The 25,059-nt window shown below is 41.7% G+C and overlaps 1 protein-coding gene across 1 annotated transcript in view; it reads left to right on the top strand.

Annotated features, from left to right (window-relative positions):
* Nucleotides 1-25,059, top strand: part of ROS1 (ROS proto-oncogene 1, receptor tyrosine kinase) — a 118,218-nt gene that overhangs the window by 5,597 nt on the left and 87,562 nt on the right. Inside the window, exons 2-11 of the mRNA XM_040627483.1 lie at nucleotides 2,472-2,516; nucleotides 3,366-3,425; nucleotides 5,334-5,360; nucleotides 10,045-10,105; nucleotides 17,047-17,195; nucleotides 17,856-17,994; nucleotides 20,943-21,144; nucleotides 21,800-21,876; nucleotides 23,504-23,626; nucleotides 23,793-23,977. Coding sequence (XP_040483417.1) covers nucleotides 2,472-2,516; nucleotides 3,366-3,425; nucleotides 5,334-5,360; nucleotides 10,045-10,105; nucleotides 17,047-17,195; nucleotides 17,856-17,994; nucleotides 20,943-21,144; nucleotides 21,800-21,876; nucleotides 23,504-23,626; nucleotides 23,793-23,977 — 1,068 coding nt within the window. The remainder of the gene's footprint in view (nucleotides 1-2,471; nucleotides 2,517-3,365; nucleotides 3,426-5,333; nucleotides 5,361-10,044; nucleotides 10,106-17,046; nucleotides 17,196-17,855; nucleotides 17,995-20,942; nucleotides 21,145-21,799; nucleotides 21,877-23,503; nucleotides 23,627-23,792; nucleotides 23,978-25,059) is intronic.

The following is a 25,059-nucleotide window of genomic DNA, read 5'->3' as shown; positions in this document are numbered from 1 at the left end:
AATGAAATTCGTTGTGGCTGAGGGGGGCGGGAGAGACAAGCTTGTGCCAAGAGGTAGGTATGGGTTAAGAAGATGTAAGATCCAGGGTTGGGATTGTGTGTTTTCAGCAGATCATTGGAGGAGGCAGAGCTAAGGTAAACTGGCGGGGATCCTAACTGCAAACTGAGGACTGGGGATTTGGTGCAGATTACAGGAGGCATCGTGCTTTGGGTAAGAGCACAGGCTCTGGAGGCAACTCTCAGCCTCCTTTACATTTGAACTTTTGAACAATTCACTAAACCTCCCCGTGCCTCGGCTGTGCAGTGGAGTTAGTAATAATACACACCTACAAGGGCTGTTGAGAGGTTGAATGAGATTTAGAGTAAAACACCTTGTAATGTGTCTGGAACATAGGAACTATTCAATGAACAGTAGCTGTGATAATGATGAGGACAGGGGTTGACAAATCTGCTTCATCAGAACCCCGTAGACCATGAGGCTGCCTTGCCCAAGGCCACGTGGTGGCTCTCCCTTCAGCCTGTTCAATGTAATCTTGAGAGCTGCCAATGAAAGGACTCAATACTGTTACAATGTGACCTTATGGTCACCAAGGACCATCTCTGCTGGCCTACTGTTTAAAACGGAATGCAGAAACTACCCAGCAACCACCCTTTTGTTTTTATGAGCTAACAGGTTTTTGAAGGGACCTGAAAAAATTTAATTGCAAATTCACTCTTAGACTTGATTATATATGATTGTGGGTCAATCACATAAAGGGGAATCAAAAGCTTCTTTTTGAACGAAATCATGGAAACAAAGCACAGTTATGCCCATGGCTGCAAAATTAATCTAAAAGATATAGTTCTTACTCTCTAAGTGCTTATTATCTAAAGACAAAATATATTAAGCATCCTTCTCCTTTCTCTACAAATATAAGTGGGTAGGGAATGGAGGTCGGAGGAATCTTCATTCACACATCAAATGGGAGGGGAAAAGGCAACTCTGATTACTTCTTAAGTGAACCCCCACAATGCCAGGCTACTGGATGAGGCTTCCAAGAGATGAGACTTCTGGACCATTCCTATATAATAGGCCATCTTGAGTTCATGGGTTTATTCTTTCCGTATGTATTTACTGAAGACCTCTTATCCCCTCCGGACTGTTCTAGATACTAAGGATAGAGTGAAGGGCAAAATGAATGGTGCTTACCTGGAAGGGGAGAGAATGCTCAGTGAACTTAGTGATAAACCGATCTTCTCTTCCCTCTGAAAAGCGCGGGCTATTCAGAAGTCCACAAGAGATGCTTAAACCACCTGCGGTGGGGGGTGCCTGGATGTCTCAGTCTGTTGAGAGTCCGGCCCTTGGTTTCGGCTCAGGTCCTGATATTAAGTGTCATGATCTCATGTGTCATGGGATCCAGCCATACGCCCTGTGCCAGGCTCCCCTCTGGGAGGGGAGTGTGTTTCAAGATTCTTTCCCTCTGCCCCTTGCCCCCGTCCCCCCGCTTGCATGTGCACGCACCCTCTCTCTCAAATAAATAAATAAATCTCAACAAAACAAAACAAAACAAAACAAAACCAAAAAACACCTCCAGTGTTCCTTTGGATTTTCTATCATCTCCTGGAACACATCTTGCTTATAGCGCTGGGTCAGCCAAGGTCAGATGGCATGCTTCTTGCTGGATTAATCTTCTCTTCAATTCAATGGTTCAAATCCATCAACTTTTCAGGGGAGATTCTGAGCAGTACCAATTGGAGGTATAGGAGTATTCACTTAGTTATCCACTGCTCATAATTCTAAGTCAAGTGAGGCAGGCTGACGATTAGATCATATCCATGTAACACTATTCAGGCACATGGCTGATCATTGTAGGCCCAATACTGTCATCCTTTATTAGCTTTTCTGTTTATCAAGGACTCTACTCACGTAATGACCAGGGAGAGGATGAACAATTTGTAGATTCCACCCCCCCCGCCTCCGTCCCGAGCTCCTATTTCTTTTATTTTCTCCCAGCACAAAAAGTTCTTAAAATTTGTGAAAATATGAGAAAGAAACCCATAGTAATCTGATGTTTTACTATATGTAAAATTCTGAATTTGTATTTTTTTCACTATTCTTAGTAAGACTGCTTAAAAAAAAAACCTGACCATAATTCATCTTTAACCCCCGAGTCCTTTGACTTGGTGAATTGACTAAAGTCACAGGCTTATTTCATACCGTGTGAGAATCTGTCTGTTGCCCTTAACCACTCCTTACAGCCCCCCTCTTGCCTTGATCGTTTCTGCAGAATTCTTAGGCATTCCATCTTATAATTTGCATTGGCATTTTACCAGATTTCATGACTGATTTAATGACTTTAAAACATCGTACTACATAGTTAGAAAACACGGAAGAGGCGACACTATTCCAGGAAGCTTTTTTAGAAAAGGTGTGGTAGTCTCTCTGACTGTGGTATCGATAGCTGGCGTTTACGATCTCCTTCTTCACTTCAGGGCCGGCAGCTTGACATTGGCGCGCCATATAACCTGAGTGAACCGGTGAGTAATCACTTCCATTGTCAGGAAGTTTATAGTGTTTGTATTGATAAAAATGGGACAATGGTCAGGTTTTATTACAGTAAGAATAATTCCCAAGTAAAGTCTCATTTATTTGTCCTTGATGGAGGAAGTTCAATGGAAAATAGGGAGAAGTTTGAATTACAGAATATTCAAAAATGAACTCAGGCACCTTGTGCTGAAGTGGAAAGAACACAGGACTAATCCAGCTCCATGATTTTGATTCTACTTGGGGCAAATTACTTAATATTTCTGAGACTTAGTTTTATTACGTGTTATCCGAGAGGGCTGGATGAGATGGTTTCCAGTGTTTCTTCTAACAATGGCGTTTATGGTTTTATTACTTTTCTGCACCTGTATCCATTTATTCAACAGGAGTGTAGTGACTCCAAATATAAACATGAACGCACTTCCCAGACTGGGGACCCATTTAGGGTTTGGTACGCTGCCTTCGGTTGAGTCCCCAGGTTTGAGTTTTGCTTGTTGTGTAAGGACATGGCCAGGACCCACGACATGCTCGATGCCACGGTGTGCGGGACCTTACCTGCTGCCAGCCACCCAGGGGATGGGGTGCTCCCCGAAGGTTGGGTGATCTCCTGGTTCTAGGCCTGCCCACCCCGCCTCCACTCAGCAACCCGCTGCCCTGCAGTGAGTCACGCCAAGCCCCGCTCCCTCTGGAGACAGCAGAGCTCTATAGACTTCCCCGGGTCCTGATCCTGCTGGGCCACAGATTCCTGCATAGATACATTTTGGTACTAGGTTGCACTACTCAGGTGGCAAGAAAAATCACCCTTCTCCTGTCACCATTGTCTCTTAATGTCTCTCTTGCAGTGCATCCAAGGATGTCATTTTTGGAACTCTGTAGATCAGGAAAACTGTGCTTTAAAGTGTGTAAGTATTAATTATGTTTCTGTTTTGATACTAATATTTCCTTCAAGAGAAAAGTTATCTAAGAGGATTCCCATTGGAATTTGCACTGACTTTCAAGGAGTTTGCGTGACTCTAAAGGAAAAGTGTGATAGCCTGAGTGGTACATAATAATGCAGAAAAATTGAGATAAATTAATGCAACCGGAGACCCAGGGAGGTTAACGCAAACTGTGGAACCCAGGGGTGCTCAATTGCTCCATCTATAATGGCCTTTGAGTAGAAAGTCAGGTGCTTGTCAAATCTCTGAGTCTTGTACATCTCAAATGTGAAAGTACAATTATCTAAGGATCTTGTTAAAATGCAGATTCTGATTCTGAAAGCCTAGGGCAGGACATGAGATTCTGTACTTGTAACAAGCTCCCAGGTGATGTGATGCTTGTAGTCCCTGGGGACACTTTGGATAGCAAGGCCCTAGATCACGTTCGAAGTGTCTGTGCAGGGAACATGGCAGCAATCTAATCCAGAGGTCACAAACCACTATGTTTACTCCACTCTGTGTAGAAAATACATCCCCAAATACTTCATTTTTAATTTTTAATTAAATGCCACTTAGTGTGTAACTGGTTAAGGTACTTAACTTCTTGGTACTTTACTTTCCTCCCCAATAAATTAGGATAATAATAGAATTTCTCTCTTCAGGATAATGCCTGATACACTGTAATTATCCTGATCTAATGAACAAGAATTTCGTCATCTAAACATGGGTTCCTTTGTTCAGGTTGTTCAGGACCCAGGTTGAATCATGGTAATTTGGGGTAATCCTAATATTGTTTTCTATTAATGAGTGAAACTATATCATTAAGATTGAAATAAGGACATTAACTTCTCCTTCCAAATGGTGCTCAGAGCTTTGCTTATATGGTCTGTGCTCTGGCCTCTCTGACAGGCTTAGGCTTACTCTTACGTTTGTGGTTATGTGCCCCAGAGACAGAAAACAGTGGAGCAGGAGCTGTCTGCATTTGGGAACCATTACACATTTTTTAAAAATACTTTTCCCTTTCTTTGGTGCCACTTTTTACAAAGTTCAGTGGCAATCATCATTTGTCTAGCCTGTGTTTGCTGTCTTTTGCTCCGATCTGTAAGCCCATCAGCGCGGGTCTCTCTCCCTGTTCACACTGCGTCTATGTCACACAACAGGGGAGAGGCACATAGCAGGTGCTGAGACAGCACTTGCCAAGTGAATGGATGGGAGGTACCGTGTGTTGCCGGCGACAGTTCAGGCCATAGAGTGGGTACCAGAGCAGCCGGTCTGCGCAGGGGAACCTACGGGCCTTTGCTAGCAGAGCTATTGGTGGTTGTCACGTCAGGTTCTGTCTGCCGGGGCACTTGCCCACGCCTCTTCATTCTCTAACCCGGTCCACAGATTACCTCTTAGTTGCCTGGGATTTTCTAGCAGGCATCAAACTGCACCATTTTTCCAGTGAGGCAAACGTAATTTCTTTCTCTCTCTCTTTCTTTTTTTTTTTTGAGGGAGAGAGAGAGATAGAGAGAGCGAGCACGTGAATGGGGAGGGAGAGAGGGAGAAGTCGAGAGGGAATATTTATGCAGTCTCCAGCTCGGTGCAGAGCCCGACGTGGGGCTCCATCTCACGACCCTGTGATCACGACCTGAGCCGAAATCAAGAGTCTGTTGCTTAACCAATGGAGCCACCCAGGCGCCCTGCAAACATTATTTTTATAGCTGTTCATACAGTGGCGTGCCTGGGCAGAAGGCCCAGCTCTGGGCTCTTTGATTTTGATTGTTTTTATTGGTTATTTGTCAATGGTGGGGCAAGAAGTTAATTTGAAAGAAATATATAACGAAGTGTCATTACAATTATTTACAGCCTTAAGGATTTTAAGTAATTTCACTTTTCTTTTTTCGTATGCAGAACGATACCTATGCCACTGGTTGTGAGGTGAGTTGACAATCACAAACAAGATGTCATCAAACCCCATGTCTTTATCTCTCATATTTAAAAAAGCTATTAAAATAAGAATGAAGAAGGCTGACTAATTCTCAGTGTACAAAAATCTTCCTTGTGGGGGTGCTATTAATTCGGGTACAAGAATGACCGTAAGATTCCACTTTTGACACAAATACTTGCTGTTTTATATACCTGTGTGCGTATATATGTGTATATGTATACACACTTATTCATACAGATACGTATAAACCACTCTAATCTGATTGGACAGGTTCTAATTCTGGAAGCCTGGTGGGGAGAGGGTGGGGGAGGGGAGAGAGGAGGGGACCCATCTAGGGATACACTTAACTCTGCTGACTTCATCTTCTTCCCCATAAATCACAGTGGTCTATCATTAAATATGTATATTAAAAAGAACACTGTAGTTGCAATTTTCTTCCTTATTCAACAAACTCCTTTGACAACATTTTAAAGCACAGCTTTCAAGATATTTTATTTTTTTTCCCCCTGCTATGATAATTAGTGTCTTCATGCTGACTCTGGCTGCTCAGGTCTCTTTTCTCAGCTCCCCATCCCTATACTGGCCCCTCCCTTGCTCTGAATTTTCTCCTCTTTTTCAGAAAGACCTTAAGGATTTTGATTTTTTCCAACTTGATCTTCTTCAACTGTTCTGGATTCTGTGGCCCTCAGAATTAGTTTTAGTTTGACCATAGAGGTTTATGAAGAAAATTTAAAACCTATGTTGTATTCTCTTTAAGTGTCCTTGAAACCAAAGAACAGAATAATTTTACTCTGCCTGGGAAAGGAATATAACTTACCATCCATTAGTAAAACAGAAAAATTTCTTTTTACTAGAGAGTAAAAATAAACAACAAAAATGTTACATGGAACATTTTCTGAATAGTCTGTGCTTACTCTGCCCCTGAGTGATTTTCCCTGGGAATAGATGGAGAGGTCAGGGCTGGCTAAGAAGACGTAAAATGGGGTGTTGGGGGGGGGGGCGGGAAGGATTCACTCCATACGTAAAAAAACAATTACAGGTCTTTCCTGATTGACATTTAAAAAAACAAAAAGTGCCTGGGAAACTTTTTATGTGATTAAAGTAACATCAGCCTCTCCCCGCCCCCCACAAAACCATCCCTGGGAAGATTGTGTTAAGAAAGTCAGGGATGGTTCAAGCCTCTTAAGCACCGAGGCAGCCGGAGATTGGATTTCCAATGTGTAGCTCCCTAGCGATCAGAGCACTGCCCCGTGTCTGTGTCTGTATGACGTGCAGCTTTTCTCTCGGTGTTATAACTTACATAATTATTCTGTTCTTTTCATTGTATACTTGGCTATTTCACACTTTAAGTAAAGTAGAACTGAACAGCAATGCATGCTACATAGGTGTAGAGACTGCGATAGATACATGGATACATAGCCGTTTGAGCTCAGCTACCCACACCAGCAGGAAATCAAACTCTTCAACCATGAATGCTTCAGCCTAGGAAGCTGGGCACTTCTGCACCTGTTCCTTGGAGGAAAGAGTGTTGGAAGAGGTAGTTTAGCAAACTGTAACTTGGAAAATGATGTTAGCCAGTGAGATGACTCATCCCTGATAATTAAAAATGTAAATTAGAGCATATTGTTCCTAAAACCCTTTCTAGGGCTTTGCGTTGCCATTTGAGAAAGCGTACGAACTACCTTTCGCTGGCTCCCCTGCCTCACCTTACACCCCTTCTCCCTCGTTCTCTGTGCCCGCCACACCTGCCTTGGCCTTTCCCTCTTCGGAGTATAGGAGGCAGGAGTATAGGAGGCACATTCCTGCCTCCTAGCTTTTGTCCTTCATGAGCCCAGATTCTCGCAACCGCTCAGGTCCTGCTCCAGGCTCCTCTCTGCATGGTTTTCCTGAGCACTCTGATGAGACGAAGTCTCCTGCCTGCCTGGTCATGCCCTATGCCTTTAACTTGTTTTATTTTCTTCATAGCACTTCTCATCATCTGAATGTACTTTGTTTGATTTTTTTTTTAACTCAGTTGTTGTCTGTCCTCTTCTAAGAGAATGTAAATTCCATGAAGGTGAGGAACTTCACAGTCTTGCTCGCTGCTGGATCCTTAAAGCCGACACCAGGGCTTGGCACACACACAAAATATGTACTCAGTAATTTTCGAATGAATGAATGAGTAGTTTTTGAGGAAAGGAAGCCACAATTCGTATGGAGAGGCTGTACTAGGGGCACCCCAGGAGGGTGGTGGGTACGTCCTCCTTGTGTTACAGGAATAAGGAAAGGCATTGCTAGCATGTGTGCCCATCTGATTAACACAGGGACGGAGCCAGAGGGATGATGAGAAAGGTGGTTTCACTACTAGGGGAGAAACGGGAGTGTGGACTAAAACGGAGACAGTAGATTGATGTAGTCCTGGGAAGCACGAACTTGGCTTCTGCGTGGGAATGGTAGTTCAGGAGCCTGGCGTACACGGTCTACATGCCTCATTGCGGGGGTCTGGGCTCAGATTCTGTGAATTCCTTAAATCTGACCACCTTTTGATTCTCTCTAGGCAATTCGAGCACTGGATAATGTCACTCTAAGTCCAATGTTAGATGAGAGAGAGAGAGAGAATCTAATTTATCGTGTTGTCTCCACTTGATAGAACATTTAAACTCCTTAGAATACGAACTTCCATTTTAATGTGAAGAAGTTCTGGTGATCTAATGTACAGCATGGTGATTATAGCTAATAATAACTGCATTCTATACCTGAATGTTGCCAAGAAAGCGGATCTTAAATGTCCTTACCACAAAAAAGAAATGGTCATTATGTGACGGGATGGTGACATTAGCTAATGCTATAGTGGTAATCATTTTGCAATATAAAAATGTATCAAGGGGCCCCTGGGTGGCTCAGTCAGCTAAGTGTCTGCCTTCGGCTCAGGTCATGATCCCAGGGTCCTGGGATTGAGTCTCCCATAGGGTTCCCTGCTCAGCAGAGAGCCTGCTTCTCCCTCTCCCACTTCCCCTGCTTGTGTGCGTTCTCTCTCTCCTCTCTCTCTCTCTGTCAAATAAATAAAATCTTAAAAAAAAATATATCAAATCAACATGTTGTATACCTTAAACTTATACATTTTATATGTCAATTATATCTCAATAAAGCTGAAAAAATACAAGCTTCACAAAGTAACAAAACATTTAAACTCCTAGATAGATTGGAATTTTATTATCTATTTTCCTCTGAAAAGATTCAGGTAAAATAAACCCACAATGTACTGGTTAGTCAGGACTAACAATATTTCCAAATAAACACTGTTCTATTTCCTTTCTTCTTCCTTGGTTTTAATTCTTGGGAAAAAATTCCATGTTACATGATAATTTTGTTGCCATTTGGTATATTTATTCTCTGCAGTTAATGAACAGGTTGAATGTATTTTACTGAAACCTGCAAAAAGAATGTGAAAAGTATACTAAGCACTTAAGTTAAATAATCCTGAGCCCAGACTGAGGTATTTAAATTAATCCTTAACTAAGCAAACCGGAGCTTATCAGTCTGCACTTCCCTTGAGTGAATAGGTCAAACATTGTGCAGCTAGTATTTGCAAATTACCTGCAATGTTCAGGGCAAATGTATTGTGTCATGGTTTCCACTATCACCAGGAGAAACAATAGCATGTTGTCCTGGGTATTATAAATGCAAATTGAATGAAAGCAGGAAGATGGATCATGATTGTGTTATAGTCTTAGAATTTGTGCCTTTTTTCTGAAAGTTTTTTTCTTTTTTCTTTTCTTTTCTTTTTTCTTTTCTTTTCTTTCTTTTCTTTTCTTTTCTCCTCCTTCTTTCTTTCTTTGTAACGAATGCTAATGCATCTGTTAAGAGTTGCAGTTGTGTCTGGGTCACGAAAATGTTTACCGTTTTAAGTTAATGAAGGAAAATGCTAATCATTGTTAGGTTTTTGTAGAACCTTAAAATTTAATGTTAGTATTAAGATATTCATAAAACGTTCAAGTTACTATAAAATTTAGTCAGGTTTTAATTTCTGAAGGAAAGCATGGATATACAAAATAAATAGGCACCATTTTAGGCTAGAGTTTTAGGTTATTAACTCACTAAAACTTTGACCAAGACGGCAAACATACAATTGCATTGTTGAGCTCAGTGCTTTCTCACACTGTGGGATGTCACTCATTAGAGGATCATGAAATCAATTTAGTGAATAGTCACTACAAACAAAATGAAAGAATAGACTAGAACAGAACATGTATGATTGCATCACAGGTGTGGGATTTCTTAATGGGACGAACTTGTTCTAAAATTAGATTGTACTGATGACTGCACAATTCCATGAATATATTAAAAACCACTGAATCGTGTACTTTAAATGGGTGCATTTTATGGCATATGAAATATACCTCAATAAAAAAGGAAACAAAAGTAAGTACTGTTTCAAGATTTCTTTTCCCCAACATGTCTGTGTGCACTAGGTTGTTTGGTTAGATGTGTTTTGAAATTTGGGACATGGTAAAAAAGTTTGAAAGGTGCTCTTCTAATCCCACTAGCAAATGGAAACTTAGAGTATTGCAGTTGAAATAATTGATATACAGGAACACTTACATACCAGGCACTTGAAAGTGACAATGTAGTTGAAATGTATCAGCAACAGCAGGAGCGAGGCTGCACTGACTGGGACGCCACCTGTCTCCACAGCGAGAATCCTGTGAGGTCGGCTGCAGCAGCGCGGAAGTTGCCTTCGAGGAGGAAGTGCTAGGTAAGCAGACTTAACGCGACGATTATTAAAAATACTCGACATCCACTCTAGGAACCCGTGCTTATGTAAGGAGAATGAGCCATCTCTTAAAATATTTAGACTTCTGTATCTCAGCATTATAAAAATATATATACGTATACAGAAAAAATAATTTCAATTGTGAAAGCCATTGTGATAGAAACTCAGCAAGACTCTTCTTTCAGAGCAAAACAGGGGAAACGCAGCACCTGACTGAGGTTTAGAATTTGAGGTTTTGCCCACAGTTCAGTAAGTGAAATCACTTCTATCTTAATGAAAGAGATGACTATGAATAGCTAAGCAGACTTGATGTCAGGAAATGCCACTATTTTAATGAACCGAAAGCACAGGAATATTTTATTTAATGTGCATTTAATTATTCAGCTGCTAGCTAGCCAATAGAGTACCTATGATGTGCATGGCTCCCAACAAGGCTCTGGGAAATTTACTGAGGGTATAGAAGCTATATGCTTCTTGCTCTTAGATTTTGAGTAAGTGGGGAACTTAGCTGTATGTCTCCAGCTCCCTCTGTCTGATTTCAGAGCAGGTTAGGTATGTCTAAGTGGCTTTGTCCTAGTGCGTTAATTCTCTAGTGGTTTCTGAAGGACCAACTGTTTGATAAGTCACATCCTGGATGTTAGTAGCTTGCTTTTCCAGAATTTCCAGGGTCTTTCTCCCACTAAGAGATGGATAGTTCCTTCCAGACTGGGAATTGATTGATTCTTCCATAAGTTGTAGTCTTTGTTTCAATGGCTTGCTCCTTGCTCTCAGTGGCTGATGGAAATTGGGAGGATCTTCCCTTGCTGTCCTGATTTGCTTCTGTCCTTTAGACAGAACCCCGTTGACATTTCTGGGGAGAGACAGTGATATTACATTCTTTTCCTACTGCATAGTGGGAGTTAGCTGTGAATAAAATTTATATTCTGTGCACCGAGGTACCCCAGTGCATTATATCGACCTCATAGGAAGGCACGGGGCATTTTGAACATTCAAGGGAAACACAGGATAGCTGACATCTTCCGGACATCATTGGAAGTGCTAGTTGGAGATAGTTCATGGTATAAACAATGAAATGCACTACATTCCTTTCTATAGTATATCTGTGCAATGCTGAGTTTTTTGGTGATTGCTGCGATATAAAGCAAGAAACTCAGTGTGGAATAGGATATGGGGATGGTGGTGCCCAGTGTGATTACAATATTGGAGAAATTGTGCTGTCCCCAGTAGGCACACAGATCCCATTAGTGTGCAATTATTTTTATTTGAGGATTGAATACATATATTGTCTTTTAATTTATGTGTGTTATTTCTTTCAAACATCTACTAAGTTGAAAGGTCGTGCATACTTAAGTTATAATACAATAAATGGTGTTGTTAGGCAAGTCTTTTGGTCCAAGGAGTTATGAAATAATTACTGAGAAACTGAAGATGCCAGAACTGAGAAAGTTTGGAAAACTTTGATTTACATTCTTTTCTTGTATTCCAAAGTTACACTACCAACTTAATTATATATTCTGTTAGAATACAAGTTAATCAATGCTTCATTTAAAATTTCTCATTGACTATGGGTCATTGTCTATAGACTATTAACAAACGAGATGTACCAAGTCTAAATAAAGGCAATTGTGCTTATAGACCATATCTTTAGTTTGTTAGAATGAATCTTTTTGGCCAAACACCTAAGATCGTGTTTGTCTCTAACACATTTAGTCCTGGTCCATTTATCTGTGAGTCTGCTACATTATTCTATTTTAGATACCATCCATATCTCTTTTCCACAGTGGAAAAGGTATTGTTAAAAATATATTAAAATAAAAAGAACTATTATTTATTAGACATTAATGAGTCAGGCACTGGTAAAAGTAATTTATAGGTATTAGTCTTTTTCAGCTCAGAGGGATAAATACTATTATTATTCCCATCTTACAGATGAGAAAAAGGAGGCACAAAGTATACATATTTGCTTGGGGCCACACAGAAGGGGATGAACTTGAAGATGAACTAGAAGGGGAGTAACTTGATTTTAACCTTCTGAGTTGATTTGAGAGCCTTTTCTCGCCCATTCAGCAATGTGTTGAAAGTAGTATACAGCTCAGTTCAGCTTCCCTTTCTCATGTAGTTACTTCTTGTCCTGATATTTTAGAACAAACCTACTTAACCTCTGATTTTCCATACACATCGCCATGGCTTTGAAACACATGTCTCCAGTGAGCTGTGAGGTTTACATTCACTGGCACTTACTCATAGAGCACTGGTCCCTTTTGCCAAGTTCTCAACTTACGTTCTTTCTGATTCTTTGGATCTTCTTCCTTACTCTGCTGACAACTCCACACTGGACCCTTATTTATTTATTTATTTATTTATTTATTTATTTATTTATTTATTATTTTATTTATTTACTTGAAAGAGACAGACAGAGCATAAGCAAGGGGGAAGAGGCAGAGGGAGAAGGAGTAGCAGACTCCCCTCTGAACAGGGAGCCCAATGTCGGGCTCAGTCCCGGGACCCTGAGATCATACCTGAGCGGAAGGCAGGAAGCTTAACCGACTGAGCTGCCCAGGCGCCCCTGGACCCCTCTTTAAAGTGTCAACCTTCAAAATAAAATAGCCAGTTATCTTACTAGCAAAATGAGTTTATTTGGGAATAGTAAAGGAATTGCAATTCAGGACAAGCAAACTATGGCAAACCATAGGTAAGTCTGGAGAACATAGGGTAGTTCAGCTTTTATAGAGGAAAGGAGGAAACTGGGGAGGGTTGTTCTGAACAAAAGTTCACTGGAGAAAAACAAAAGCTCAAGGTTGTGGCGGTTTCTCATCGGCTGCGAGCGGTGGTTAGTGCATTGTTGCTGGAGCTTGGAGAGATCTTCCTTCTTTTTCTTAAAAAGAAAAGATGAAATTCCCATGTGAAAAATGTCCTTCTTGGCAAAGTAATTCTTTGCGCTGGTTCTGCAGGCTGAAACGAGTGGTGTGTGTGTGAGAGCTCCCCTTTCAGGGCTTCCTGACTCCATTTTAAACCAGGAGTCCTTTATTTTTTGACAAAGGTTTCCCACAGAATATTCCGATCTCTGCTATTAAGTGTCTCACACCATTAAACGGGGGGAAAATGGAACTGTGCTCTGCTTGTATAGTTATAATGGCTAAAAATGAACCATAAATAGAAGAATCAGGCTCTCTGTGGGCTAGCTGACCATGGCTTTCTTTTTTCTGGGTCACAGAGTATTCTGGTGGTGTGGACTACAATTAGTCCAGATTCAGTATCTATAGTGATCCCAGTGGTGTCAGCTTTTAACCAGAAAGAGAGAGGTCATGGAAGTTTGTATTTAGCCATTTTAAGCTTTTTACAAAAACTTATTATGTTTTCTCGACCAGAGTAGTCGTTGTTTTAAAAAAGAAAGCTTATCCTGTAAGGTCAGGAACAAGGCAGGGATGTCTGCTTTTGTCACTTGTATTCATCATAGTACAGGAAGTCCTAGCCAGAGCAATGAGGCAGGAAAAAGAAATAAGCCATTCAAATTGGAAAGGAGGAAGGAAGATTATCCTTGTTTGCAGATAGTATGATTTTATTAGTAAAAAATGCTAAAGACTGCACAAAAAACTGTTGGGACTAATACATTCAGCAAAGTAGCAGTATACGAAGTCAACACGTGAAAATCAGTTGCATTTGTTTGCTAATAATGAACAATCTGTAAAGGAAATTAAGAAAGCAATTCCATTTACAATAGCGTCAAAAAGCATAACATACTTAGGAACCAACTTAACCAAGCAGGTGAAGAACTTGTAAAATAAAAACTATAAAACACTTATGAAACAAATTAAAGAAGACATAAGTAGACATCCCGTATTCATGGATTGAAAAACAATACAGTTAAGATGTCAATGCTAACCCAAAGCAACCCACAGATCTAATGTAATCCCTATCAAAATCCCAGTATCTTTTGCAGAAATAGAAAGATCCATTTGAAAATTCATATAGAATCTCAAGAGACTCCAAATCTTAAAAAGAAGAACAAAGGTGGATGACCCACACTTCGGATTTTAAACTTATTACAGTAATAAAGACAGACATACAGACAAATGGACCAGAATAAAGAGTCCAGAAATAAATCCTGTATAGATGGTCAAATGATTTCTGACAAGGATGGCAAGACTATTCAATCGGGAAAAGACAATCTTTTCAAGAAATGGTGATGGAAAAACTGGATATCCACATGCAGAAGAATGAAGTTGGACCCTTACATAATATCATGAAAAAATTAACTCAAAATGGATTCATGACCTAAATGTAAGACCTAAAACTATAAAACTCCTGGGAGAAAAATAGAGCAAAAGCTTTGTGACATTGGATTTGTCAATGACTTCTTAGATATGACACCAAAGGCACAGGCAATCAAAGAAAAAAGTAGACGAATTGGACTTCATGAAAATTAAAAAAATATATGCAACATCAGACACTATCAACAGCGCAAAAAGGCAACAATAGAATGGAAGAAAATATTTGCAAATCATATATCTGCTAAGGGATTAATATCTGGAATATACAGAAACTCCTAAAACTGAACAACCAAACAAACCAAACAATCCGAGACAAAAATGAGCAAAGGACCTGAATAGATATTTCTCCAGAGAATATATACGAATGGTCATAAGCACATGAAGTGATATTCAACATCACTAACTGATTAGGGAAATGCGAATCCAAACTACAGCTAAATACCACCTCACACTCATTAGAACTGCTACCCTGAAAAAACCCAGAAAAATAAAAGTTCTGATGAGGATGTGAAGCAGTTGGAATGCTTGTGCACTGTTAGTGGAATGTAAAATGATACAGCCTCTGTAGTAAACAGCAAGATGGTTCCTCAAAAAATTAAAGACAGAATTACCATAGAATCTAGCAATTACACTTGTGTGTATAGACTCAAAGTAAAGTGGGGTCTTTCTTTTTTTTTTTTTAAGATTTTGTTTATTTATTTGACAGAGATAGAGACAGCCAGCGAGGGAGGGAACACAAGCAGGGGGAGTGGGAGAGGAAGAAGCAGGCTCATAGCAGAAGAGCCTGATGTGGGGCTCGATCCCAGAACGCCGGGATCACGCCCTGAGCCGAAGGCAGACGCTTAACCGCTGTGCCACCCAGGCGCCCCTAAAGTGGGGTCTTGAAGTGATATTTATACACCGATGTAACACACTTCTTGTTGAATTCACAATAGCTAACACATGAAAGCCATCCGAGTGTCCATTGACAGATGAATGCGTAAGCAAATTTGATATATACATACGATGGAATGTTATTCAGCCTCAAAAAGGAAGAAAATTGATACATGCTGCCACATGGATGAACCTTGAGGACGTTATGTGAGGTGAAATCAGCCAGTCACAAGAAGACAAATGTTTGGTGCCACTTACATGATATATTAGAGTCGTCAAAGTCGTAGAGACAGAAAGTAGAATGGTATTTGCCAGGGGCCGGGGGCGGGGGGAGGCAGAATGGGGAGTTAATGTTTAGTGGGTAGAGTTTCAGTTTTGCAAGTTGAGGAGAGTTCTGGAGATGAATGGTGGTGATGGCTGCACAACTATATGAATGTACTTAATACCCCTGAACACACTTAAAAATGGTTAAGATAGTAAATTTTATGTCATGTGTATTTTACCACAATAAAAAATTGGGGGTGGGGGTGGGGAAAGCAAGCTGAAGCATATCGGTCACAATTTTGGAAGACAGGAAAAGCAAAGTAAACTAACCTCATCCCAGTGGAACATACCAGTCCAAATTCTAGCCCCTTGTGCAGGGCCTGAAAGTAGCAACAGTAAATGTGTGTTGCCAGTCGTAATGTTGAGGTAGGAAGAACGTCAGGGTTTGAAGCTGATGGCCAAGAAAGAACTCTTAGGACATCTTTGGTGCGAAAAGGTGGTTTTATTAAAGCAGGGGGACAGGACCCATGGGCAGAAAGAGCTGCATTGGGGTTGCGAGGGGTGGCAATTTACATACTTTCAAGGGGGAGGGGGCTAGGGTTAGCGTAAGTCTCTATGGAATTTTGGAAGCAAGGTTTCCAAGACCTTGAGGAGGTTAACTATTGTTGGGAAAAGGTCATTTATTGCTGTCCAATAAAACCTTAGTCATGAGACCCTTCAGATGTATATCAATGGGTCATATGCTTGGGGGATGATTGCCAACATGTATCTTGGGGAATAGAGATAAAGGAAATTTCCAAAGGAATTTTTATATGTTAAAGAAGACTTACAGGATCCTGGGGGTCGGGCTAAGATTGCCGTTTGCCCTTAGCAAAGTATCATCATCAAGGCAATTGAGTCCCTAGAAGAATGTCACTCCGCTTGTTTCCAGGACTTGTCAATGGGCTGTAAGTATTAAGGAAATTTAATAATTTTTCTTCTGCCTTTGTTTCCCACACCAATGTTACTAATATTTAGAAGTCACAAAAATTTTACAGTATAGAACAACTGAATATAGAGTCCTTTGGAGTAGAATTACTCGTACGTATAAAACTAATGTATTGACAAGAAGAGCAATAGCAACAGGTTGTAGTGTAAAATTTAAAAAATGTCTTGCGATACATGTTCTGGGAGAGTGGATGGTTCTGTTATGTACCATACATGCTCCCGGCACCCAGCCCCCTCACCTTTAAGGAAGTGGTATGGTAAGAGAAAACTATACAATACTCCACGTTGCTTGCCTGTAAATAAAAGATAATAGTGAATTCTATGGGGAAAAAAGATGCCAGACTGTCCAGCTGATTTTTAAAAAATAAACCAGTTGAATATGTGCATCATTTATTATTCGGGTAAGTTATCGTGGCAAGATGTAGCTGTAACCAGAGACTCCGGAGAGCCGGCGATGAAACAGACGCCCTTTCTCCTGACTTGACGGACAGAGGTGCAGGGTGAATGAAGTCCTGTTTCCTCCCCCAGAAAATGCAGATTTCCCCACCGCACCCTTTGCTTCTTCCATTGGAAGCCATGCTGTGACCTTACGATGGAAACCTGCCAACATCTCTGGAGTAAAATACATCATTCAGTGGAAATACGCACAACTTCCTGGAAGCTGGACTTATACTGAGGTATGAAAAGCTGCATATGTATGTACACACAGATTTTTTTCCAGATTTTAGAAGTGCCAAATTACTAAGTATTATAATTGGTATAAAGGCATTCTAGAGAAGATTGAAGTGTAAGGTGAGGGTTGGATTAGCTGAACTTCAATCTCTGCTACTAAGTAACATGTTGATGCTAAATCCTTTATTTTTGAGCAAAACATATTGTTAGACATCTATTTTGTTCCTTCAGCACAGTGTCACCTAACCTACGACTCGTATCATTGGTCATTTTCTGCCCATCCCACCTACCATGATTCCAGCTAGAATGGAGGGCAAGAAAGTCATCTAGGACTGTCTCTTTTAAGAATGCATGAGTAAGCTCAGAGAAAAATAGCCCCAAGACACTAAATATATTAACACAGAAAAATTAAAGCCTTAAGGTAAATGCCAAATAACCGAATCCATAATTTTGCAAATTTGAAGAAGAGACTTTCGTGTGAATTATGCAGACTGACATCTGGACGGCTCAGCTTCGAGCTCCGTCTCGTTTCGTCTGGTCTGGCGGGCCCTGGGTCACCCCATATCCAAAAAGTCCTGCACCTGTTACAAACTCCTCTGTGCTGTGGAGCCGCACTGTGCGGTGGTGGGTCTGTAAATGCTGATGAATCATCCCTCCCGACGTAGGCCGTGTCCAAGCTCTCCTACGCCGTAGAGCACCTGCACCCCTTCACGGAGTATATCTTCCGAGTGGTCTGGATCTTCACAGCCCAGCTGCAGCTGCGCTCTCTGTCAAGTCCCAGTTACAGGACTCATCCTGATGGAGGTACAGTGTGTCCCTGTTGCTCATGAAATAAGGAGATTATTCTAAAGCTTTAGTTTAGTTTGTTTCTATTTAAAATAATGAAATAAATCACTCCTTTGTTAATTGATCCATTCAGTAACTGGGTACCTAACCACCTGCCACGTAGCCTTCTAGGTACGCAGCACTCTTCTGTGATCAGTACCAAACTCCCTGTTCTCGTGCACCCACCTTTTGGTGGAAGACACATACTCTAAGCAGTAAGCCTAATAAATAAGGAAAGTACATCGTAAGTGGGAAAGTGCTGCGCAGGATGGTAAGAGGGCCATTTTGAACAGGGTTCGTCCGTTAGGGGCTTGCAAATGGCGCGCGGGGGTAAAGGACAGGCAGGTTGCAGTATTAAATAAGGCAGCAGACAAGCCTCAACAAGCAGTTAGCAGTTAAGGACAGTTTTATTTTATTTTTTTTAATTTTTAAAAAAGATTTTATTTATTTATTAGACAGCCGGCGAGAGAGGGAACACAAGCAGGGGGAGTGGGAAAGGAAGAAGCAGGCTCCCAGCGGAGGAGCCTGATGTGGGACTCGATCCCATAACGCCGGGATTACGCCCTGAGCCAAAGGAAGATGCTTAACGACTGCGCCACCCAGGCGCCCCCTTCAGGACAGTTTTAAAGCAGAGAAGTAATGGTTTCAAGTGCTTCTGAAAAAGATAGTTTTGGCAACGACGCGTAGAATGAATTGAGGGAATGAGGGAATCAGCTTGGAAAGCACGGAGAGAGAGCAGCTAGCCCGGAGGTTACCGTCATACTTGAGCATTTTATCAGACATGATTTAAAAAAAAAAAATTGCACCTACCTTGGAGTGTTTTCTGATTTCTTCTTTTGAAGATGTGACTTCCATACCGGGAGGAGGGGCCAGACCTAGAGCATTTTAGGGGCGTGCCCGTCCGGGCAGACACTGAAGGAGAGTTGTCTGGTGCCCTGGCCCTCAGGCTTGGCTGAACGGACCTGCGAGCATGGGCACCAGGCCGGTGTTAAACGTCCCGCCCCTCAGCTCTGCAGTGTGGCCGTGTGCACGAGCCTCACGCTGCACTAGGCTGTGGACCCAAGCAGCGCTGCACGGCTGATGACGCCGCCGACGGCATTTTCCCCTTTCCCTGATTCGTGCTCTCTCACTGCTTGTCAGATTTGAGGCTGTGTGTGGGCCACCTGTGCTGATTACTCCCTGACCACCCTCCGAAGCTCGGGTCAGACACTGGCTAGGGCGATATTTGAAATGTTCCAGACCAGAGTGGAATACACGGATCCTTCTTTGTTCAAAGCAATGCCTCATGTATTCCAACGGTGCTGGGACATTTTCCCATGCTGGAGAGATAATATGATCCAGGGCCCGTGGTTACTCAAATCAAAATAAGAAGGCAAATGTTGCTTTCCAGTTCTGGGCCTTTCTCCTGGATTTGCAAGCCCTCATGCCTGCCAGGTATTCCAGACCTACACTGGGTATCCTTTCTACGGATAGCCCCTCATTCCTCAATTCCTTCTCACTTTTCTAGCCACATTGAAGCTTAGAGTTTCCTGCTTTGTGTCCCACGCCTCATGGCCCTCTTCTCCTTTCGTGATGGGAAATGTATGACTTCGGAGGGATTATTACCTTTTAATCGGGGCCCTTATGAAGATCATTTCTTAACCAAGTGGAATGGTTAGTAGGCAAGGAATATCTTGCCCACCCTGACTGGCCTTACAGGGAGGATTTTCGTGGGAGAGGTTTGGGCAATAATCACAGCTCACCGTGTGGGTGGCATCCAACTTGCTTGAAGTGGGGCAGATCATGTCTGCGCCTTGACCCTGATGAATTAGGTTTTTCAACATTCTGATTCTAATCAGTGAAAGATGATTCATGTCCCTCCGTTCACCAAGGTGACTGAGTGCAGGGAACAGAGGAGTCGACACAATGATGTTTGTGTTTGGCAAAGATGGGTCTGAGAGTAGAGGAGGGGTCATATCGGAGAAAGGCTGAGAGATCAATAAACAGGCCTTCAAAAAACTCACCCAAGGCGAAGGCTGCCCTGTCTTATTTCTACCAACTCTCCTGAGTCAGGACTGATGCAGAGCGTGTGCCAAGTGTTCAGAGGGAGGGAAGTCTACCCAAGAACGAAGTGACATCACAGTGTATCTTTCTACAGGAAGAGGAAATGAAAGAGTGTGGCTTCAGGGGGTGGGAGGTCTGAAAAGTAGGTGGAGGCAGGAATGGCAGACTGGCTGTCAGATCATTTGTTTCTCTTTCTGCTCTTTGCCACTCAGGTAGCTTCTCCAGTCTGAGTGAACACGTAATTAATCCATGCGTGTTCCTTTAAGCCTTCGCAAGAGAGAGGGTGGGGCTAAAGCACGGTGAACTTGGATTCCAAGGGACGTTGGGGGCGGTGGGAAGGGACACACAGTCGGGGTCAGCAGAGCTGATGCCAGCAAGAGGGAAGCACGCTCTTCTATTTCAAGCTTATCGGAACCCCTATCTTCAGCTGGAACTGCTCAGGCTGTCGCAAGCACTCGAGTGAGGGAAAAGGCCCAAGATTTACTTCTTTCAACTCCTGTTAATCATTGACTCCTGTTTTGTCACAGATTCTCTTCTTCCTAACCCGGTTCCACCCCACAGTTCCAACGCATTCAGATCTCTGGAGACTTTTGATAACTTCTTACTAGAACATTTATCCTATTTGCATACCTCCACCTTCATAAATTAGATGCAAGGAAACTAACATTTGGTAGAGCCCCTTAGGAAAGTAGCCAACTGGTCTCATTTAAGGGTCAGGAGTTATGGCTCCTAGATATCTTACCACCTTCTCTCTATCACTCATTTTGAATATTAATAAAAATATCTAATTTACACCTCAAAAAACAAGGACTTTTCTCCCCATGCTATTTACACGTTTTGCTTGTGCATCTTCCTGCTCACCATGTCACCGTTACCTCTTCTAGTTCCTGAGACTGCTCCTTCCATTAGAAATATCGAGAGCTCGAGTCCCGACACCGTGGAAGTCAGTTGGGCTCCGCCCCAATTCCCAGGAGGACCTATTTTGGGTTACAACTTAAGGCTGATCAGCAAAAATCAACAATTAGATGCAGGAACACAGAGAACCAGTTTCCAGTTTTACTCCACTCTACCAAATACCACCTACAGGTAAGAATTAAGGGGTGCGAGCAAGACACAGCCCGCAAGGCTGCAGAAACAGCCTTACTTCAGAAACATGGCCCCAGAGACGTTTCCAGATATATTTGGAAAACTCCCATTGACTTTGTGTTGTTGGGTTGAAGTTACTGTAGTGTTTCTCAAGTTTGTATGTTTGTTAGACTACAGTGTTCTAAGCAAAAACATTCTCAAGTATTTCTATTATATTCAGAGGATCCTTATAAAGGGCACCAATAAAGACAGCATAAACACCATAAATACCATTTCTTCATTTAACCCAACATGAAAAAAGTAAGAAGGTGAAATTTTGTTAGTGATGCTTTCTTATTAACCATTAGGGGGATTATTTTATTATTGTTAGCTTTTCCAGCATTTACTAAGGCCTCTTTAAATTAGGGGTAGGAATGGGGGTCATGCAGATAGCAGAGTTCAGTTTTTGACCCCTGTGACCCTGAACTGTTCTATGCGGAATGCAAACAAGGATGTGATTGATGGTCATCTCGGTGCCGAGCGGTGGGACTGAGTAACTAGATACATGCATTGCCACATTGTTCTTTAAATAGAAATATTATTGCTCCTTCCCTTTTTGTCTTATGTTCACACCATGCCATGTGAAACACATCTCTCTAAATTGTTTTTGGACTAGGTTTTCCGTTGCAGCAGTAAATGAAGTTGGTGAGGGGCCAGAAGCAGAATCTAGTATTACCACTTTATCCTCAACAGGTACAACCTGGGAATGCCCCTTCTGTTACTCGGGAACTGAGGGGGTGGCCAGGGTGGGTTCAGATCTCAGAGCGCGGGCTCATCTGGTGGACCCAAGAACCCCACCTCTGCTGCCCAAATCAACACTGTCTTTTGGTACTGGTCAACTCCAGTTTTAGATGAATCCCATCCAGTATTTGACAAATAGAAGTTACTGGACCTGAAGGTTTTAAATTAGAATTTAGGAATTTCAAAATTAGAATGAAAAATTTAGGGATGAGAAAAAAGTGGCCTCATACAAATCCTTAGTTTCAGATGACATCATTAGTGATTGTGACTCACGTGCATACGCTTAGGAAGACGTAATCGTCTTGCCCTCACCCCAGGATATTTTGCTTCTAATATGTTTTATCAGCATAAATAAGTTTAAACAAGTAACACAGAACTGTAAGCTTTTGCTTTGCAACTTGATACATCGCATTTGCTGTTCCCCAAAGAATTTCCTTCCTAATTATGTTTTTGTTCTAGATAACATTAAAGTTCATTGACATTCCCATTTTATATTCTGTATCATCATTTAATATGTATCGGATATCTTTTTCTTCCATTCTCCTTCAGATTTTTAAATATATCTGGACTTAATAATTTACATTTTACCATTTCAAATATTCAATCTACCAAGTTAGCTTTTGTTATTATTTTGCAAGTACTATTTTTTTTTTCACTTTGGCATTTAATGATTGCCTAGGAGATTGAATACTTACTGTATGATGCCTGTGTGGAAAAAATAATAAATGAAAATGCTTTCAAAGAAGCACAGGAAATATTCTGGGGACCCCAGTAGGAGTCTTGAACAACACAGAAAGATTCAGAATTCTAGGAGGCTGCTTTCTATTTTCGCCCCAATCCCATTTGCCGAATGGACTGGCCCTTCCCCTAATCTGCACGCGTCTACGCGTATGGAGTGTCGCCGATCCCCAGCCTTTGGTTTTTTGGCTGTTACTGGACTCTAGGAAAGGAGAGGCATTTTTGTTATGCAAGAAGCATCCGAAAGATGAGTTAAATATAGAGCAGGTTTAAGGTTGTTGTGACTGCAATTATTGCATACCTTTTATTAATTGCCCTTCATCGGCGCACCCTGCATCAGTCTCCAGCCGAGTGGGACGTCAAGCAGAGTTCTGCAGTCCTCAGATTTCATTGCTCTAAGGACTTTTCTCTGGCCTCAAACGGAGAGATAATTGAAGACAAAACAGAGACAACCAATGTCTGTCTGGTGTTATGCAACAACCCCGTCTGGCCCGGGCTGGACCCCCTCCCCCGAGCGGTCACATTCTCAGGGCTGCGGATAATGAGCCGAGCTCCTGCTGGCGCAAGGCTGTGGAGAATGGCGATCCCTTCCGTGGTGTTATTTTGGGGGCACTTAGGGGCACATACATATACACCCTACTTGATTGACACTGTACTTCCCACCCCCAATCACGGAATAGTGCGATTTATGCTGCCTTTGAAATGCCCCCGGTGGCTTCAGAGAAAAATCTGACCAGCCTCTTTCGAGCGTTAGTTGCCTTGCTTCGAAGGATGGTAATGATTTTTGTGTGTGTCGATGTGCATGTGGTTGGTCTGCCTATAAATCGTGTTATTGTTTTAGTTCAAGAAGAGGAACAGTGGCTCTTTTTATCCAGGAAAGCTTCTCTAAGAAAGAGATCTTTAAAACATTTAGTAGATGAAGCACGTTGCCTCCAGTCAGACGCTCTGCACCATAACATCACAGGTCAGTACGATCGGAAGAAACGTTTCCTCCGCGTGAAAAAAAAAAGACCCAGACTGACTTCTATGTTAATCTCCTTATTAAAAATTAAAGAAATAAATTTCCTATCATGTAAGGTTCTTTTTGGTTGTGATATCATAACACACATGTATTTGCATGGCTCTTCTAGGAATATCAGTTAATGTCCACGAGCAAGTCGTTTATTTCTCGGAAGGGTCTCTCATATGGATGAAAGAGGCTGCCAACGTGTCTGATGTGTCTGACCTGAGAATTTTTTACAGAGGTTCAGGATTCATTTCTTCCATCTCCGTCGACTGGCTTTATCAGAGAATGTATTTCATCATGGATGACCTGGTTAGTCTGAGGACTTAAAGTGAATAATTAGATATCGACACTCTCATGCATGTCTTGATGTATCTACAAGTAAACATAATTAGTTCCCTCCATAAGTACTCAGTGAGTATTTACTAAGTTTCAGACATTGGGTTAGCACTGAGTCATAGATCTGGTCTGTAGGAAGGTCCGGACTTTACCTAAGACTAGTCCTGACCTACGGTTAAATCATCTTTATTGGTGATTTTTCAAAGCCATGGGTTTATTGTATTAATGGTAATTCATTTTTTATAAGAGAGTGGTGGTGCCTGTGCTATCACTGGGTAAGACCACCAATCATGATTAAAATCAGCTGTAAGCGTTTTAAATTATGTAATAACCAAGGGTAACTTCAGTGGTCTCTAAAAATACAGTATTATTGAAATCTTTGAGAAGACGGTCCTGATGTGTTTCAACTTTCCTTCTTTCAAAGGGACAGGCTTATTATAATCACCATGGCTGGAGGCCCATAAACTTGGATACAGCTTAAATTTTAAAAATAGTTGAGGGGTGCCTGGCCAACTCAGTCAGTGGAGCATGTGACTCTTGATCTCGGGGTTTTAAGTTCGGGCCCCATGTTGGGTGTAGAGATTACTTAAAAGAAAAAAAAAGAAAAAAAAGAAAAAAGAAAAAATATCTTAAATTGATTGGTTCCACAAGCCAGGAAAATAGATATTTGTATTTTATTGATATAAACAGGATGTACATTCATTAGGATATAGGATATAAAACGGACTTTTACGAGTTGGTTTTTTTTTTTTTTTTTTTTGCAATACTTTGAAAAGTGGTCAGGGACTAGCACAATTCTTTTCTTTTTTTTTTTTTTTAAAGATTTTATTTATTTATTCGACAGGATAGAGACAGCCAGCGAGAGAGGGAACACAAGCAGGGGGAATGGGAGAGGAAGAAGCAGGCTCATGGCGGAGGAGCCTGATGTGGGGCTCGATCCCATAACGCCGGGATGACGCCCTGAGCCGGAGGCAGACGCTCAACCGCTGTGCCACCCAGGCACCCCTAGGGACTAGCACAATTCTATGCATAGAACAGATGTTCAGGAAGTACTT

The sequence above is a fragment of the Ursus maritimus genome, unplaced genomic scaffold (genome assembly GCF_017311325.1).
Source record: "Ursus maritimus isolate PB19 unplaced genomic scaffold, ASM1731132v1 scaffold_13, whole genome shotgun sequence".
Taxonomy (NCBI): Eukaryota; Metazoa; Chordata; class Mammalia; order Carnivora; family Ursidae; genus Ursus; species Ursus maritimus.
Note: the sequence above shows the minus strand (reverse complement) of the source record. Positions and strands in the feature narration are given on the sequence as shown.